The following is a 19,266-nucleotide window of genomic DNA, read 5'->3' on the forward strand; positions in this document are numbered from 1 at the left end:
CTACCTGCTCCAGAACCCCCCTCCCCCCACACCAGAGTGCTGGTCAGCCGGGGAGTTGTGACGCTCACCACCTCCTGCCCTATGACTGCCCAGTTCTCCATCCAAGTACCTCACCAAGCAGCACAGAGGATAGGCTGAGGGAAGAGTGGGCTGCCTCCTGGCTTTGCCAGGACTCCTACCAGGTCCTGGGTCAGCTTTCCATTTGTCAGACCCTTGAAGACAACAGCAGCTGCGGTTGCTCTCAGATTAAATGATAATAAATATCCAATGCTGGAGCAGTGACCAGCCTTCAGTAACCCCCGCCAATGTGACACTGTTCGCCGCTCCAGTGACATACATATATGCAAATATGGTAAAGTGGATCAGAAACGAAGGGCAGGATTATGAAAGACCAACAACTGATGTTTTAAAATCTGAATTAGACAGTTTGTATTCTAAAACACGCACAACAAATCTGTACCAATTAAATACAATAAAGTCGAAAGGGGATATAAATTACAGTTTTTCTTCCTTTAAAACAGACAATAGTAAAATACTACAGTCAGCTCACTATACACAAAAATCATGAACAGCAGCTTTTCAATAAAGTCTCCAATGTCTCCTCATTTCCCAATGCTACGAACTTGAAGGAGAAAGGTAGGGCAGGCAGTGCACGGTCTCACGCCTCCTCTCACCACCCGTGGACAGCTGGGCAGCCGGGCCAGCGGTGCAGGCGTCTCCGGCACAGGGAACGTAGGCTACTCCTGTAACACTCCACACACACATTGTACAACATCATCTCCATTTGCAGGAGAGTTTTACAAGTGAAGACACGACAGCAGGGTCGTCCGTATTCAGCCGTCTCCTGCAGACACGGTGTCACGTGAACCGGTGAAATTCATATATAGCTCAGTCTGCCTCTTCAGCATTTTTCAGAATCAAAACAGCAGCAGCAAAACCACACCACAATGAAATCTACCAATCCCCGACCAACCCGCAAAACCCCACATCAGCACCCTTCCCCAGCACCCACCCCAACCCGAAGTCCGCCCTTTGTTGGCTCACGTTAACACTGCTCTCGGCATCCCACCTGTCACCCTAGGAAGCTGGGCTGGAGCCAGGCCCCAGGTCTCGTCAAGGTTATCATACAATGTCAGGTCAGCAGGTGTCAGGCCGGTGGAAGACCAAAGAATACAGCTGTGAGACTCCTCAGTGTGCTTGTGAAACAGAGGACAGAGAAGGGCAGCACGGTGGCTTGGTAGCCAAGGGAAATATGGCACCAAACTTGCAGTCAAACGTATACGCTCACACAAAACAAGGGGGGACAGCAAAGACGTGCTGTCCCGGGTAGGTTCTTTGGTTATAAAGAACAGCGATCTGCAACCTTTTCTGTAAAGAGGGATTTGCAACCTCTTTCTTAGGCAATAAAATCTTTTTCATCTGCTCATGGAGAAGCGATGGCCCGAGTTGCTTTGTAACAAGGTCCAGTACCTTTCGATTTTCTACACGTCGCCTGGATCTGCCTTTTACTGTGCAGCCTTGTCCGTCTCTGAACAGACATACTATAGATACACATTTCATATACATAATATATATTATTTATAAAACAAAACACATTAGAGCTTGACTCCAGATTCTACCTTAAGAACTGATTAAAACTGTACAAGAATACAGTCTGTTTGACTCTGTAGAGGTTCTACACAGCGGGATGTGTAGGAAGTGCAAACAAAAATACTGTCTCTTAGTTAATCCAGGAGTTCAGTTCTCTTGCTCTCTGGAGAAAGCAGAGGCGAGGATTCACCCGAGGGACAAAGTGCTGATTCTCCTGCTGGGGAGGGGAAAGCACGAGGGTCCCCACGCTGGTTTGAAGTCGGCCGCGCTGCAGCGGGTCTTAAGATGGGCTGGTGCTTTCCTGGCCACCAGGTGAGCAGAGCTGCCCAGCTGAGGCCAGCAGAGGATGCGCTGGCTGCCTCTCACCGTGCAGCCCCGGTGCCCTGGAATACAGAGGCTGGTGAGTCCAGGCTCCTTGTCCCCACCTGTCCACCTCCCCACAGGGCCCACCCGTAAGGGATTTTAAATTTTGGGTTTTTTTTGTAGTTGTTGATGGATATCATGCCTTTGTTCTGTTTATTTTTTATGTGGTGCTAAGGATCCAACCCAGTGCCTCACACATGCTAGGTAAGCGCTCTGCCACTGAGCTACAACCCCAGCCCTGGGTTGGTTTTCTTATGGAACCCATCTCTGGAATTCACACCATGCAAGGCAGAAGCCAAACCTTGAGGTAAAACCTCAAGGCAAAGCAAAGTCAGCAAAAAAATAAATAAAATTTTAAAAAGTTGCCTCTGATCCACGTTCTAAGTCATTTCGGGGTTAGAAATGAAGTAGAATTTTAACACAGAAAAAGTTCTCAAATACACACTAAAACTTCCTAAACAACTTATTGAAACCAACATGGGCTGGAGGTGCAGCTCAGCGGTACAGCGCTTGCTCAGTGCCCCACCCAGAGGCCCTGCGTTTAATCTTCACCCCTGCAAACAACAACCAGAAGAGACCTACCGAGCACTAAGGCAAATGCCTAGGGGAGAAGAATCTCCATCCTCCCATTATTCAGAGGCAGCAAACATTTCTGTAGATTCAACTTTTTTTTTCCTTTTTCTTTTCAAAGAAAGGGAGTGGAATCCAGGGCCTTGCACACACAAAGCAAGCATTCTGCTACTTGCTATTCTGGGACCTTTCGCAAGTGAGACCTTTCCTGTTTGTCAGGTTCTAGGCAACAAGCCCTTGAGGGGGCTGAAGGCCCCTCCCTTCTGTTTTAGGGCCACGCTGCTCACAGTGCAGACCTCAGACACCTGACCGCCTCTCAAGTGACCTCTACCACACGGAAGCAAAGTCTTGGTGCTGAGGGACTCCTGGGATTTGAAGGGCTCTGACCTGGCCTTCTGAATGCAAAGGTGAAGCAGGTCATCCATGCTGATCCGGCTTCAAGGTCAGTTTGCAGGAAGTGGAGGATTTTTCAACAAATGCTCGGTTTGGTGGCAAGAACAGATACCAGCAAGGAGGGAGTCTGTTCTCTTGGAGCTGGGGATGGAACCAGGGCCCCATGCACATGAAGCACTCACTCCACCACTGAGCCAAACCCCTTATTATTCTCATATGGGGGAAGAAGCCTTTTTCTTATTGCAAAAGGTCACTTTTGCAGTTTATTTATGGAAAATGACCCCACACTGAAATGCAAAGGGCTGGTACAGAAAGCAGGGGGAAGACTGGGGAGAAGAGCCGCCTCGTTGGAACGGCACCTTCTCCCCAGGCTTCTGAGGGTGTGAGTGACTCTGTGTACTGCCAGGGCTCCTTCATAGCTCACAGGGGTATGGGGCCAAAAACGTTATGAGAATAAACCTGGCGTGGTGGCACACGCCTATAATCCCAGCAATTTGGGAGACTAAAACGGGAGGATCATAGTTTGAGACGAGCCTCAGCAACTTAGCAAGATCTTTTCTCAAACTAAAAAAAATAAAAAGGGCTGGGATGTAGCTCAGTGGTCAAGTACCCCCGAGTTCAATCCCCAGTGGTCCCCTACCAAAAGTTATGTGAATGGGAAGAAGTGGTGGCACTTGGGAATACAACACTTAAAGGCTAATGATCTCTTGTTTATGCGATTTGTTATGTTTTCCTTAGCAAATATCTATTTTGTTCCAATCTGGGTAACATCCAAACTTCAATTGCTCAGGAAGTCTGCCTGTATTTCCCCATGAAGCACAGTCCCGTAAGGGTACCAGATCACTGTACTTTATCAACTCTTCACCACCTATGTTTCCCCTTCCACTATAACATGTCTAAAACTGGGGTGTGTCTTGCAATTGCTGATAGTCATTTCTTTTTTTGTGATGCCCGAGATGGAAATAGGCATATTAAATAGGAATCTTCAACTTATCTACATCCCTTGCCCTTTTCATTTTATTTTGAGACAAATTGCTCAGGCTGGCCTCAAACTTGTGATTTTCCATATTTAGCATCCCAAGTAGCAGGGATTACAGGTATGCACCTTGGCACCTGGCTGTTTCTTTCTTTCTTTCTTTTTTTTGATACCGGGGATTGAACCCAGGAGTATTTAACCACTGAGCCACATCTGCAGCCTTTTTTAATATTTTATTTAGAGACTGAGTTGCTAAGTGCTGAGTTGTTTTGCTCAAACTAAAATTAAGTCTTGCTAAGTTGCTCAGTGCCCCACTAAGTTACTGAAGCTGGATTTGAACTTGCGATCCTCCTGCCTCAGCCTCCCAAGCTGCTGGGATTATAGGTAAGTGCCACCGCACCTGGCTGTTTTCCCTTCTTAATGATATATAAAATAATAGATCATATAATAATCAAAGGAATCATAGATTTGATGAAATAGGATAGATGCTACCAGATGACTTTGAAGAGCCAATAGCTAAACATCTCAGGGAAAGAATATGAGGTGAATTGATCCTTATCCACCTGGGTGCTCAATTAACACCAACTCATACGCTAGTTAAATAAAATAAAATAAAAACCCACTGGTCCTATGTATTTCATGGTTTCACTCTGGTTCCCAAAGCCAACCTGCTCTGACACACAGAGTGAACGGGACAGGTTGAGAGCCTGCTCCCCAGTGGGCATCTCCCCTGTTGGAAATATCAGGACGACTCTTTCCCACCCCGTCCTTGCAAGGAAGGGCCTCTGGGGCTCTGTGTACAATCCGCCCTGCTCACCGACAGCACAGGACCCAAAAGGCTGCCTCTGGAATGTGTTACCTGGTCATTCTCTAACTTGGAATTCAGCTGGCCAGTGTCCCGTGGCCCCTCTGGGACACTCTTACTGTCCGTTTTATTTGGTAGGTTCCTCCTGTTGGAGGCCTCTGCAGCAGAAGAATGTGTCGGACCGTCAAAGTCTCTTCCATCGGACGCACCCATGAACTCTGTGAAAGAATGATCCTCGAGGATGTTTGTGGTGTGTTCAACTGTCACCTCCCTTGGGCAGAACTCCTTGGCTGCTTGGCCGTTTTTGCTGGGACAGGCATCCGGCTCGGACCATGAACCAGTCCTACACAGCAGTCTGGAGCTTTTCTCGGGGGCGCTCGCTTTGGCTAAGGCACTGTGTTCCTTGAGTGGCACCGGGTTCGTCTTCTCCTTTCCCAAGCCTCCTTCTCCTTCTGGCAACTCTCGGTTTGAAGGTAGTCTGGAATCGTGCCCAAGTGACAGTCCGGAATGTTCGCTGGAGTCTGGATCCCTCGTCTGAACGGCTAGCTGGTCTGAGCTGTCACTAGTCGGGACCACCATGTCCGACAGGGTGGCATTGGAGGCACTGTGGGAGAAGTAGCCACTGGTAATACTGCTGGTGGTAGGGCTGCGCGACACCTCTTTCTCCAGGACCCGTGAGTTTGTCAGATCTCCTTTAGAAGAAAACCATTCCCGGTTCTCCAAGCTGGCGTTGTAAACACTGAAGTCGGCAAACTCCACAGGGACGTAAGGCTGGGAGTTCATCAGCTGCCTGCTCATAGCTTCCAGCTCGTTCTCCTCCTCCTCGGAGTCCTGCAGAAACGAGAGTCAGCAGCTCACCCCGCAGCTCTGCGGCACTGAGACAAGCTCAGCACTACTAAAGGCCCCCGTCCCGTTTTCAGTTCTGTTTTATATTTTCTTCCTTCTTTCCAAGTGGGTCAAATCTTATCACTTATTGTATACAAAAGTATATCATTCTCAGAGACCTGTGAACCCATGGTCACCTAGTAGGAAGCCATTTATTTTTTTCCTACTCACCCAATGCTACTTGGAGATCTTTCCTTCCCTGGATTAAGGGATGGGAACGAGGGCAGTGGACCCTTAATTAGTTACTCGTGATTAACAGCAGATGTGATGTTTCCTCTTTTTCTCATTAAACCAGCAGAGGGAAAGCTAGAGGGAAAAGCTGCTCCTTCCTTTGGTCTTAGAATCTTACCTTGAGAAGCCAGGTACAGGTGGCTCAAGTCATTTGTGAAAATCTGAGCTATTTTATAGGGAGAGAGGGCAGTAAAATAGAGACCCCCAAGAGCAAAAACATGCAGTATTCCACTAAAGAGTATGATATCCACTAAATAATATAATATTCTACAATATAAACAATCAATTACAGTTTTCTAGGATCACTGAGAAGCCCAGATGGAGGATTGGGCTAGAAAACAAGGAGGAGAGATACTGAGGTTTAGATGAAAATCTCTTTCATTAAGTAGTTTTAATGAAGATTTGTTTTGCAAATATGGAAAAGTGGTGTTATCATCTCCCCAGACTCTCTCCAGATGAACGACTTTTAATTTTTGGATGGTGCTGGGGATGAAACCCAGGACCTCACACATGGGAACTATACTCCCAAGTCATAAATGCATAATTTCATAATCATGCATAATTTGATAGAAAATGTTGTAAAACACATTCTAATTTCATATTCAAATGAAATAATATTTATCTAGTCCTTTTTGATTAACCTCATAAGCAATTGATGCCACTACAAATAGTGCTTTCAAAAACTTATTTTCATTCAGGAAATATTCATTGAGCACCCACTATGTGCCCGTCATTGTCCTGAGGATTTGGGAGCACCAATGGTGTTCCCTCCTCCAGGGAGCAATGACTTTGGTCCTTGACCTTGGAACAACCCTGAACTCTGCTTGGATGAATGAAAATTTCATTCAAAATAGAACTTATAAACCTTAAAAATAGGTAGCTTTTTTACATTGGTCATCTGGTTTAACAAGATATTTATTTTTTTAAATATATATTTTTAGTTGTATATGGACACAATGCCTTTATTTATTTATTTTTTTATGTGGTGCTGAGAATTATACCCAGTGCCTCATACATGCTAGGTAAGCACTCTACCATTAAGCTACAACTCTAGCCCTAATAAGAGATTTTAAATGTCTGACTGCCAAGTGAGGTGGCACAAATTTATAATCCCAGCAACTCAGGAGGCTGAGGCAGGATTGTAAGTTCAAGGCCAGCCTCAACCACTTACGGAGACCTTGAGCAACCTGGTAAGACCCTGTCTCAAAATAAAAAATAAAGAGGACTGGGGATGTGGCTCAATGGTATAATGCACCTGGGTTCAATCCCCAGTAATAAAAAAGAAAAAAGAAAAAAAAGAAACCTCTGTTATAACAACAAGGTGACTGTAAAAACCTACAACCAAATATCAGCTTTAATCATTAAGGTTACATTTTAAGAGAGAGATCAAGAGAGAGATAGAGGCAGAGAAAAAGGCTTATCTAAGAATGTGCAAGAAAGATAGATCATTGTACCGTGGCAGGTGGTTCACAAATGAACGGAAATTTCCTCTGTTGAATTTCATGGTAATATTTTCTTTTGTATCACAGAAGATGCTAGACACCTCAAAAATAGTTCAGTACTCTTCAATGCTCTTAGTTTAAAAAAATAATTTAGTTTTTATTTATTCATTTTTATTTTATTTTACTTTATTGCAGTGATGGGGATTGAACCCAGGGGCTGCACACGTGCTAGGCAAGTGCTCTACCACTGAACTACACCCTCAGCCTTCATTTAGCTTTTAGAACAGTATTTAAAATGTGTTTGAGGGTTGGGGGTCAGGCTTAGTGGTAGAGCATATGCTTAGATGCACAAGGCCTGAAGTTCAATCTCTAGCACCAAAAAAGGAAAAAAAAAAAAAAAAAAAAAAAAAAAAGAAAAGAAAATGAAAAGTTTTTGACTATAAATTAGCTAAAGAAATCAGTAGCCTTAATTCCTTGGCCATTAAAAAGTAAATATCAAACAGCAGTCATAAAGTTCCTGAAATCAGCAAAACAAAAACCTTGCCAACACTAACTTCTCAGCATCCTATCTTTAGCTGCTTTCTAAGTTAAATAGCACTGCTAAAGTGAGTGGACTGGAGAATTATTTAGGGGGGAATATTGGCAAAGGAATATTGGATGGAATCATGTAATTCAGTAGGGTCTGCCTGTATTTTCTTTTTTTTTTTTATTAGTTGCTCATGACAATACAATGATCTTGACATCTCTGCTTGTCCTGTTTAGACTCAAAATTGAATTTCAAGTGTTTGTATCTGATACCTCCTTTAATCTCAGCTGGCACAGAAACACAATCCTCCAAGCCCTAAAGTACCTGATGCAATTAATTACTAAAAAGATTACCTCTTGCAAAGAAAAACTAATTTGTAGATGAGAATGAGTAATTTGGGGCCCGTTTTATGCCTGGAGGTTATTTCTTCCCAAGTCTAGGAAAGGTACGTTATCCTAAAATAAAATTCTGCTGAGTGAAATATGCAACCATGAGTTTAACAAGTAGAAATAGGTATCAATTTATCAGACTCACAAAGATGAAAACTTCTTCCTAAAGGATCTTGCATGATCTTAGTAAAACCAAAGAATCTAAAGAGATGTAAGTTCAAATAGGAAGCAGTCTGCAGTGATATACTTAGGGAGGGAAAGGGCCCCAGTGGCCCACAGGGACAAGCTAAAGGAGCAGGGACAACTTATTTCAGGAAAAGAAAGCGGAGTAGAGATCAGACACTTTCTAAACATAAAAGAGACTGAAAGGTTATGGAATTATTGTCTTCAAGGAAGAAAAAAAAATAAGAGGACTTCAATAGCTTAAAATGAATGTCGAGGGAGTTTGGTTAAATAGACTTTTCATACCAGAAGACTCATTGTTATCATTCTATCTTACAGGAGACCACACTAAGCAACTTCCTACAGTGTCTTAAGACAAAAAGGATGAAAACCCTACCTAAAAGTAGAGCATGAAGTCAAGTTCTCAAGCTTCTCTATAGCTACAGTCTTCCATGATTTGATTTTTACGATTTAACTTAGGCAGCTCATATTTACCTATAGACAAAACACCTTGATTTTAAAAAGGGATCACAACCCACGTTAAAACAGTGACTCTCTGCAACGAGTCTCACTCGATGAGTGTGACTTCCACTCCGACTATAATCAAGCCTGTGCAGGCCTCCAGACAGTCGGCTTTCAGGATTGTATCTGCCAAGGGCTCTCAGTACTTCTGTCCATGGTACTGTGGGCTGGCCGGCTGGCTATCACACTGCACTCTGGGGAGCATGCGGAATCAGTACAGTCAGCCCAATCTTGCTGAAGGATGAGGGGTTGTTTGTCTTACACTGTCATTAGCTGTAGACCTTGGGCAAGTCGCTTAATAATTCTAGACCTTTGTTTCTTCTTATAAATGAAAGAAATAAACCACACCTTGTCCATACAAGGCCTCAGAGATGGGTCATATGGTCACTCTATTGCCTTTATCTTAATTTACACAAAATAGGAAAAACACCTGTATATCTTCCCAACAACAAAGCGTGGCTTTAAATGTGAAGCACAGCAATATATGCCACAGTTTCATTATATTTTCTGTAATTACAGAAATTCCTTTGGTAATTCAGTGGGTTTAAAAAAAAAATAACAGGAATAGTGTTTTGATAGTACTTTCCAAGAATAACCGCAATTTTCCTCCATCAGTCTGAACCACGATTCACGCTCTGATTTTTCAAGAGTGAAAGAGAAAAGAAAGTGAAGTAGGATCAAAGGCAGATAAGAGGAGGAATAAAATTAAAGTTTCCTAAAGAGAAACTGAAACCTCTGATCAAACAAGCCACATACTGAAGTTCTATCAAAATATCCTGGAAAACTACTATCTGGAAAAAACTGGGCAGAAGCCTCAAGGGATGACACTGGAGTAGCTGTCATCGGAACCTGGCAGGAAAATGGCCCCATTTGACCCACGTGGCACACTTCAGGCTGCATTTGGTCGGAGTCTAATCGCTGCTTGAGATTTCCTGGGTTGAGAGAATCTGGTTCTGTCCCACGCTCTCCCAGCTGAGTGGTTTTAAGATATTTAAAACAAAGTGAAGAAAACAACGGAGGCAAGCAATCAACAGCAAAACCGCCGTGGGGCAGTTCTTGAGGCTCACTCAACAGTCTCTTGATGGTACTGTAACACAGCGGAGCATCAGCATAGGTTTGAATCGTGTGCCTGTGCAGTCCAGTGATGTCTACAAAGGTCCATGCAGACAGGGCACCAGAGAGTCCGAGGGGAAACAGCAGAGCCATGTGGCCCTTTTAGCCCTTATTAATTGGGCAGGGTGTGGCCAGGAAAGTGGCTGGAGAGTTCATTAAAATTCGCAGAGATGAAGGAGCAGCTGCTGCTATGTGTCCTTTTCTCCATAAGGAACTAAGATAGGGTCTTTGGGATAGAGGGACAGAGGAAGCCAACAGAAATGAAGGGAAAAGGGTGCATTTCTTCTTTCTTTATGTGAGGAATGAGGAAGTCATTTCCTAAGATCCAAGCAAGCAAGGAGTGGCCTGCTGCACGCCCGGGTCAAGCTGGAGTTACTTCTGAAGGGTGCGATAGCAGCATATTTTGGAACTATTAAAGGATCACACTAATGAGGCTTTGGAATGGGCCTGAAGTGGAATAGCTGGGAGAGGAGACCCCCTGCCCCCCGATTCGGCCCCGCAAAGCGGATCACACGCAGCCATCAGCAGCACAGCCTCCTCCTGCCCCCAGCTGGCTTTACTCCTCTCAAGTCTGGGAAGCCACAGGAGAGAGGAAGCTGGAACAGGATTAGGGAATTCTTTCCAGACTTCAGAATATATGGGTTTTCAAATATTTTTAGTTGAGGTAGTAATTTAGAATCTGAAGTGTCTGGTAGGACACCACTTAAAAAAATTCTCTCAAATGCATAATTTTAAAATCAATGGCTGGGGAATGAGGTTCGGTAACAAGAGTTTCAACCTACCTGTGCAAACATAGGTAAGCCATCTTGAAAGCAAGGCTGAGAACAAGGGGGTTAGACCATATTCTGCCAGCTAATTAACAAAGGCTACTTGCACAAGAGCGATGAGGATGATGCGTACGGGAGGATGAGGGACCACAGAGCAGCTACAAACTACAGAATCACCTTGGCAGGAGCTCAGGCCACACAAAGAAGCTTCCAAACACACCCACGGCTAAATGCATGGTTACTTACTCCAAGTAAGTGCAATTCCTCTAGGTAGATTAACTTCAGGATCTGGGTAATACGTACAGGCACATTAAAAAGGTTTCGATTTTAATTAAAGAGATCACTATTACTTTGTGGTTTTTTTTTTTTTTTTTTTTTTAAGTAAAGACCAGAATCATCAAAGGCGTCTTTCTCCCATTTTTAAAGCAAACCTATCCAAAGCAAAAAGAAATAAATAAAATAGAAGAAAAACTTAGAAAAAAAGAATAGGTCATGTCCACAAGTACACAAAATTTCATTACCAAGGACCACTTTAAAAAAAAAAAAAAAAAAGGAAAAAAACCAAAGATTTATCACGTCTTAATTTCTTGGAAAGCTTTTGTAAGACGATCTGTGAAAGGGCTTTACACCCACCACCAGGCAATATGACAGAAATGGTTCCAGAACTTACAATCTTCTTCTTGCTATGGTGATCTACGGGCATGCTGCTGCCATTACTTCCAGGGGGGACAATGCAGCCAGGGTTAAGTGCCTGAGATGGAGGCATGCTCTGCAAAGGTTAAGACACACAGACGCATCACACACAAAGGACGATGACAGCGAAATACATAGTGAGTACATGCACGTTAGAAAAGCAATGCCAATGCCTAGATTACACGTGAGCAACGCAGCAGCAGCCGATTTTGCAGAGTTAAACTACTGGTGAAATCTGATGCAGCAGCCGATTCTGCAGAGTTAAACTACTGGTGAAATCTGACAGGACTACACAGATTCAGTGGCAGAAAGCACCATTAGTTTTATTAAAAACTGAATAAGTAAAAGCTTTTTAATATTTTCAAAAGGCCTAGGGGACATCTTTTTCTCACTTGAAAGAAGAAAATTACTTGGAAAAGCCATCAACACAGAGATGTAAAACCACAACAATTAACAATTGAAAAAAATAGCCCATCACAGCACTGTGTGTTTGAGAAAGAGGTACCTAAGAACAGAACCACTGAGAAATCACCCATGCGTGTCCACATGCAGCGTCCGACTTATGAATGCAAACTGCTGTTCCCCCGAGACGGGGTGACACCACTCTGATTTGCACGGTACAGACAAGTCAAACATTTACCTCTTGGCTTAGAAGAGGTCTTGCTTCAAGAGCCGTCCTTTTTTTATGCTCCTCTTTGACAGGCATCAGGGGCTTGAAAAACTTTGGTGGTTGAGGAGAGAATGCTTTAAAAGGGCTCACTGTTAAGGCATGAGGATTGTCCGAGGCACAACCTGTGGAAGACAAATGGCATGAGTTTACAGCCACAGGGTGTGTTCACAGGCACCCAGGAAGGGAGGCGAAAACCTCGCCAGGGGACCACGTGGTGTAACAACAACATGAAGACATGACTATCTGGCTGAGCATTAACATGGACATAGGCAAGAACAGGGATAAATCTATAAAATCACAGAGTTACCAAAGGGCTGGGCAGTGCGAGAGAAATTGGGAACAAAATGTTCTGCCTTCTTTCCATGACCCAGCTTTAAGTACCACTGAGCAGAACAATCTCAGCTCATGGACTTCCCACCTCTGAGTCCTCAGGCCCTTGTCATCTGTACATGCACATTTGCACTTTACCACTGAATGTTTTGTTATATATCTTATTTCCATGGTTACATTAAAAAAATATCTTTATTTTGTTTGTTTTTATTTTCATGTGGTGCTGAGAATTGAACCCAGAGCCTCACTCCTAGGCAAGCGCTCTGCCACTGGGCCCCAGCCCCAGCCCCAGCCCCATGGTTACATTTTTAGAGCAAACAGAGGTTAATAAGCATGCTCAAGAATGACTGTGCTCAGTGAAGGTGGACTGCCGGTCCCTTTCTGCCCCAGGCTACCCAGCCCCATATTGCTAAAGAAAGGTAACTCTTGCTTGTTCTCTCATGTTACCTTGTTCGCAGCCTCTTTCCCCCTTCTATAATTTCTTCCCTATTCTTAGTACAATGACACTTAGTAAGTAAAATATAAACTATAAGGTAACAGATGATTGATACTTCTAGAGAACACTGTTTTCTTTAAGGCACTGGGAGGACTAAAAGTGAAGGTAATATATTGCCACTGATCAAATTGACTTTTGATCATTTTTGGACTTTAGGAATCAGTCATAATCCACGCCCCTTCTTTTGTGCTGGGGATGGAATCCAGGGCCTCAAGCATACTAGGTAAGTGTCCTACGACTGAGCTACACACATCCCCAGAACTTCTTTTTTTAAATTTTATTTTGAAACAGGGTCTTATTAAGTTACCAAGGTCTCTCAAGGATTAGAGGCATGTGCCATTGTGCCTAGCCCAATCGTATTCTCTTAAAAAACTCCTTTAAGCTGGGAATGTAGCTCAGTGGTAGAAAACTTGCCTAGAATGTGTGAAGTCCAGGGTTTGAGCCCAGCCCTGGAAAATACATACATACATACATACAATAAAATAAAAACAAGAACTCCTTTGATTCAAGCATAGTGGTATACACCTGTAACCTCAGCTACTCAGGAGGCTTAGGCAGGAGGATTACAACCTTGAGGCCAACCCAAGCAACTTAGCAAGATCCTATCTAAAAATAAAAATGGCTGGGGATGTAGTTCAGTAGTAGAGTGCCACTGGGTTCAGTCCCCAGTAACACATATACACAATTCCTTTAGGAACACCAAAAAAAAAAAAAAAAAAAGATTTGGAAAATCTGAAGTGATATGCAATACACAAAAAGCATGCTACTATTATTATTTGGATATGGTGAATGGAAAGCAAAATGGAAATCCAGTAAGAGGACAGATGGCTTCAATCCACGAGCACACTTTGGTTCATCTAGCTGACAAGAATCTAAGCTTTGTATGTCATTAGGTGATAGCCGTGGAAGACTGTGTATGCTGTTCCCAAGTAATTAAAAAAAAATGTCACCGCAAAACCATGCGACCATTACCTTCTTTGCTCCTCCGAGGTGAATCCCTGGGTAAGGTTCCGTAGCACGCCACATCTTGGTAACTGGAGCTGTAGTCAGACATGTCTAACTGGCTCTCTGGCCAACCCTACAAGGTAAAAAGTACAGGCTCACTGTGAGGCAGTCACTCCAAAAGGAAAAAGAAGCTTAGATTTGAGTTTCTCCTATGTTTAATGGCAGTTATGTGCTCTTTTATTATGACATATTTCAAACAGAGATAAAAGTGCTCAATATAACAAACACCATCAAACCCAAGGTATCCCTAGAGTAAAACATGTTAATTTTATTGTATTTCCTTAAGACTTACAAACACAGTGACATCCATTTGTGAACCCCTCTCAGAGGCAGCCCTTTCTATCAGTCTGGCCTACATCTGTGGTGACTGGATAGTGCAAGGACGATCCATACACACTTGAGAGTAAAATGGTTCCACTGACAATTCTGCCTGGTAGTAGTCCAAGTTAGCACTGAACCAGGCAAACTAGGTGGTGTGCTGACTTTCTGTATATCTGAGACTCAAGGTGCACTAAGTGTACTAAGTGGTGTACTAAGGGAGAAAACTTACATGTTGTTTGAGCTTATCTACCCGATTTCAACTTCTTAGGAGTGGGCTACCTCTGAGGAATAGACTCTGGATTTCTTGAGGACATAATCAGAAAGTATAAATACCAGTTATGTTCTCAAGAGCTTGGATCCTGCTAGTGACCCAGCAATGCCCACAGATGCATACCTTGTCATCTTCGTCAAAGCCAGAAAGGTCTGGTCGACTAGAGGAGACCTGTAAGAGATAAGTAGTTTTTATAAATGTGGCTCATATAGTTAACATAATTGTCTATTTTTACATACACACATTTTTTTTAAATAATATTTTAAAAATAAATAAATAAATAAAAATTATGTGCCAGGAATTGAATCCAGGGGAACTTAACCACTGAGCTACATCCCCAGCCCTTTTTATTTTTTATTTCCAGATAGGGTTTGCTAAGTTGCTCAGGGTCTCAAAAAGTGAGGCTGGCTTAGAACTTGCAATCCTTCTGCTCCAGAATTGCTGGGATTACAGGTGTTAGTCACCATGCCCAGGTATAATCTTTTTGTTGTTGTTGTTTCTCTTTTTGTCAACAGGGATTGAACTCAGGGGCATTTAACCACTGAGCTACATCCCCAGCCCCTGCCACCCCCCATCCCCCCTTTTTAAAAATTTTGAGACAGGGTCTTGCTAAATTGTTAGGATCTCACTAAGTTACTGAGGCTGGCTTCGAACTTGAACTTGTGATCCTCCTACCTCAGCCTCCTGAGCCACTGGGATACAGGCATATACCACCATGCCCACCTATAATTGTCTTTTTATAGAAAGATATGCCACACCACGGATGTCCTGAATGCTGTGTGACCTCTCTCTTCTTTCGTTTCCCTCTCCAGGAATAATGACTACACTCAATAAGAAGTTACTTCCACACCTATGTTGTGTAATTACATGTGCATACACAGATAAACAATGGATAGCAGCCAGGTGCAGTGGCACAAAACTGTAATGCCACCAACTCAGGGAACCGAGGGAGGAGGATTGCAAGTTAGAGGCCAGCCTCAGGATCTTAGTGAGACCCTCAGAAACGTAGTACTCGAGATAAAAAGTAAAAACGGCTGAGGATGTAACTCAGTGGTGCAGTGCTCTTGGGTTCAATTCCTAGTAATGGTAAAGGGGGAAAAAAGCAATAATCAGTATCTCTGTAGTCCCCACCCCAGCCCCCCACTGCTGGAGATGGAACCCAGGGCCTCCTGTGTGCGTGCGAGGCAAGTGCTCTACCACGCCCATTTTCCATATTTTTGTACTTCATGTAAGTGTTGTCTTACTACACTTGGTCTTACACAGCGTGATGGATTATTTTGTTCCATTCTCCTGTTAACGATATTGAGGCTGCTTCTAACTTTTTTCTATTAGAACTCTGATGAAAACACCCCATAGCCAGGCATGGTGGTGCATGCTTATAATCTCAGCTACTCAGGAGGATGAGACGGGAGGATTGCAGATTTGAGGCCCACCTGGGCAACTTAGTGAGACCTTGCCTCAAAATAAAAAATAAAAAGGGCTGTGGATGTAGTTTGGTGGTAGAACACTTTTGGGTTCAATTCCCAATACTGACTGAAAAAAAAAATCCATCTTCTCATTTCTAATATTTGTATCTTTTCTCATATTTTCTTTTCCTCCCCAATCTTTTTCAAAAAGCCAGTCCATGTGACCAGACTTTTTAAACAACCTGCTTTTCAATTTTGCTGATTCTTTATTTTTCTTAAGTTTGTTCTAATATTATTTGAATGTTATTTTTCTGTTCTCATATTTATTTCCTTCCTTACTTAAATGATTCTGGTTTTCTTTTTTCTAACTTAAAATAAACTGTATCTATAACTATTTGCCTATTATTTTTATTTTTTGTAGGACGGGGTATTGAACCCAGGGGTGCTTTACTATTGAGCTACTTTACCAGCCCTTTTCAATTTAATATTATTATTTTTATTTTGTGATACTGGGGAATGAACCCCAGGGCACTCTACCACTGACTTACATCCCCAATCCTTTTTATTTTTTTGAGATAGGGCTTCGCTAAGTTGTCCAGGCTGGATTTGAACTTGTGATCCTCCTCCCTCGGGCTGGGATTATAGGTGTGTGCCACTGCACCTGTCTTATCTATAAATCTGCAGAATATAAGGAACTCTTCCCCTCGTCTTTTTAAAAAACCATAACCACAATACATTATCATTTCTATACAACTTAGGTGATTCATAGATACTATCAAATACACAGTCATGTTCAAATGTCTCGTAAACATTTTCACAATTAATTTATTTTGGATCTGGACCAAAGTAATTCATACATTGCAATTGACTGATATATTTCAGTGTCTTTAAATCTACGAGTTCTCCCTTTTCTTAAAATTAATTTTTTTTGGAGTTTTATCTGTTTTTAAAACAATTTAATTAAATTTAATTTGTTTAAAACAATTAGGTCATTTCCCCTGTAGTTTCCCATAGTCCGGAGTTTGCTAATTGAATTTCTGTGGTGGTATTTAACACTTTCATCTGTGTTCTTTGAAAGTTAGTAGCTAGACCTGGAGTCTTTTTTTGGGTGGGGGGTCGGGCCGTGGAGGGGGGTCAGGGATTGAACTCAGGGGCACTCCACCACTGAGCCCATCCCCAGCCTTATTTTGTATTTTATTTAGAGACAGGGTCTCACTGAGTTGCTTAGTGCCTTTGCCATTGCTGAGGCTGGCTCTGAATTCTCGATCCTCCTGCCTCAGCCTCCCAGGCTGCTGGGATTATAGGCGTGCACCACTGTGCCTGGTTAGACCTGGAGTCTTGATTAGGTTAAGGTGTAAAGAAAAAAAGAAAGAAAGAAAGAAAGACACTTAGATTATTTCGTGTTCTTTGTTTTGTTTTGGTGTTAGAGACTGAATCCTGAACCTTACACAGGTCCATCACACACTCTATCACTGAGCTACGTCCCCCAGCCCGTTTACCCCCCTTCCCCCTTTCTGAAATGGGGCTTAATATGTTGCTGGTCCTGAACTCTTGGGCTCAACAGACCCCCTCCCCCCATTTCAGCCTCATGAGTAGGTGGGACTTCAGGTGCACACTACCGTACCAACCTCCCCCTCCCCGCCCCTCCCGTTTTAACGTAAGAACCATAAATTTCCTAATAGTAACTCTCACTCTTTCATTTTATCTGTTGTCTACTATTTTTTAAAATATTTATTTTTTTAGTTGTCGATGGACCTTTATTTTATTCATTTATTTATGTGTGGCACTGAGAATCAAACCCAGTGCCTCACATAATAAGCGAGGCGAGCATTCTATCACTGAGCCACAACCCCAGCCCTGCTGTCTAGTATTTTATGTATAAATAAGAAGAACAGGGAATTTAGGGCTCGTCATTTCCATTTAAATACCACTTGAACTGCAGCCTACAATATCAACATATGCCTGTTTTTATTATCATTTAGTTGTAAGTACTTCCTGATTTCTATCCTGATTTCTTCTCGGGTTCATTATTCAGCAGGACCGAGTTCCCTCTATTACAGCTGTCCAAGTCTTATTATCTGCCCTAGGGCCTGCACTGTGGTCAGAGGCAACGCCTGGGACAGAGCTTACTGCTCTCTGCTGTGATTTCCTCTGTGTGCTGTAAGACAACTTTGCAAACCTTCACCACGGTTTAATAGTTTTCTGGTAATTCTGGAGATAGGGAAGGCAAATAATCCTGTGCTTTTCCTTGGAAGGCTCTCACTTCTACTCTGCTGCTTCTGGGAAGAGAAAGCTTTGAAATTGGTCCATGCACTAATCTGTCCTTTATTCCCATGACAGTGTCCCCTCTGCCAGAGGCAATTTCTGTCGACTGAATTTTCTAGGTGAATTGGTTGAGAAAGATGATCAAAACAGTCAAAAGAAAGACTAGGAACTGAGAAGCAAGGATACGTTGAGCCTGGCTCTCTGCTGTGTCCCTGGTACAGAGAAGCAGGCTCGGCACTCTGGGGTAGGTGCTCCCGTGCCAGGAGTGACAGTCCCACTGTGCCAGCCCCAGCCTCCCATCCCTGAGGCCCCCCACCCAAATCCTGAGACAGGTCACGCAGGAAGCCGGTCCCCACCAGGGCGAGCTTACGTTGTGAACATTCGGTGTGCTGAGGCTCCTCCGGATGTGCCGGGCTCTGGTGGAAAGTGCCTCTTTGACCGTGACGGCCTGTCGACGTATAATTTAAAGACAACGTTCATGAATGTCTCATCTCATTATTAAAGGGACACATGTATTTGTAGAAGATTTAGAAAACACAGATGAAAAGATCACTTTGCTAATATGGATCACACATGCGCACAAATCCATATTTACAAAACTGCAATTTTGCTGCGCCCTCTTTTTTCTTTATTTGTACAGTTTCGTTGAAAACATTAAAAAAAAAAAAAACAGAAAAAATGCTGAGCAAAATACATTTCAACTGTGAATGTTTTCACACAAGTGACAGAGGAGTGCGCAGAGAAAATGAGGAAATGAGAAGATATTTCTAGCTGTATGTTTCACTTGCAAAACAACAAAGAAGTTTTGTGCTATTTATGTTTCACTCAGGTAGCAATTAGGTTTCTACTAAAGGAAGATGATCCTGACAGGTGCCAGTCTGGTTTCTCCTGCTGCTTTGCTCAACACAGACTTTCCATATTGCCAACCACTTGCTCCCGTGCAGTCAACACAGGACATACACCTGGTTTTACAGTTCCAATACAGAGTGAACCACTTTTGCTTGAATGTCTCCGCTGTTACCTCAAAAATTAACCTGGGTCTCAGAATTAAGCAGGGAGTGGCAGCATGTGGTTA

At 43.1% G+C, this 19,266-nt stretch overlaps 1 protein-coding gene and 1 long non-coding RNA gene across 2 annotated transcripts in view; both read right to left on the bottom strand.

Annotated features, from left to right (window-relative positions):
• Positions 1-404: 404 nt before the first annotated feature.
• LOC144366382 (uncharacterized) lies at positions 405-2,904 on the bottom strand. Its single transcript, XR_013425471.1, has 2 exons — positions 2,536-2,904; positions 405-1,973 (listed from the first exon to the last, which is right to left on the bottom strand). It is a non-coding gene; the product is annotated as an uncharacterized LOC144366382 (long non-coding RNA).
• Positions 2,905-3,621: 717 nt separating this feature from the next.
• Positions 3,622-19,266, bottom strand: part of Kif13a (kinesin family member 13A) — a 174,980-nt gene continuing 159,335 nt past the window's right edge. Inside the window, 7 exon segments of the mRNA XM_078020582.1 lie at positions 3,622-4,744; positions 4,746-5,528; positions 11,405-11,503; positions 12,068-12,219; positions 13,896-14,001; positions 14,644-14,691; positions 18,562-18,639. Of these exon segments, the coding sequence (XP_077876708.1) occupies positions 4,706-4,744; positions 4,746-5,528; positions 11,405-11,503; positions 12,068-12,219; positions 13,896-14,001; positions 14,644-14,691; positions 18,562-18,639 (1,305 nt within the window). The 3' untranslated portion in view covers positions 3,622-4,705.

Source organism: Ictidomys tridecemlineatus, chromosome 8 (assembly GCF_052094955.1).
Source record: "Ictidomys tridecemlineatus isolate mIctTri1 chromosome 8, mIctTri1.hap1, whole genome shotgun sequence".
In the NCBI taxonomy this organism is placed as follows: domain Eukaryota; kingdom Metazoa; phylum Chordata; class Mammalia; order Rodentia; family Sciuridae; genus Ictidomys; species Ictidomys tridecemlineatus.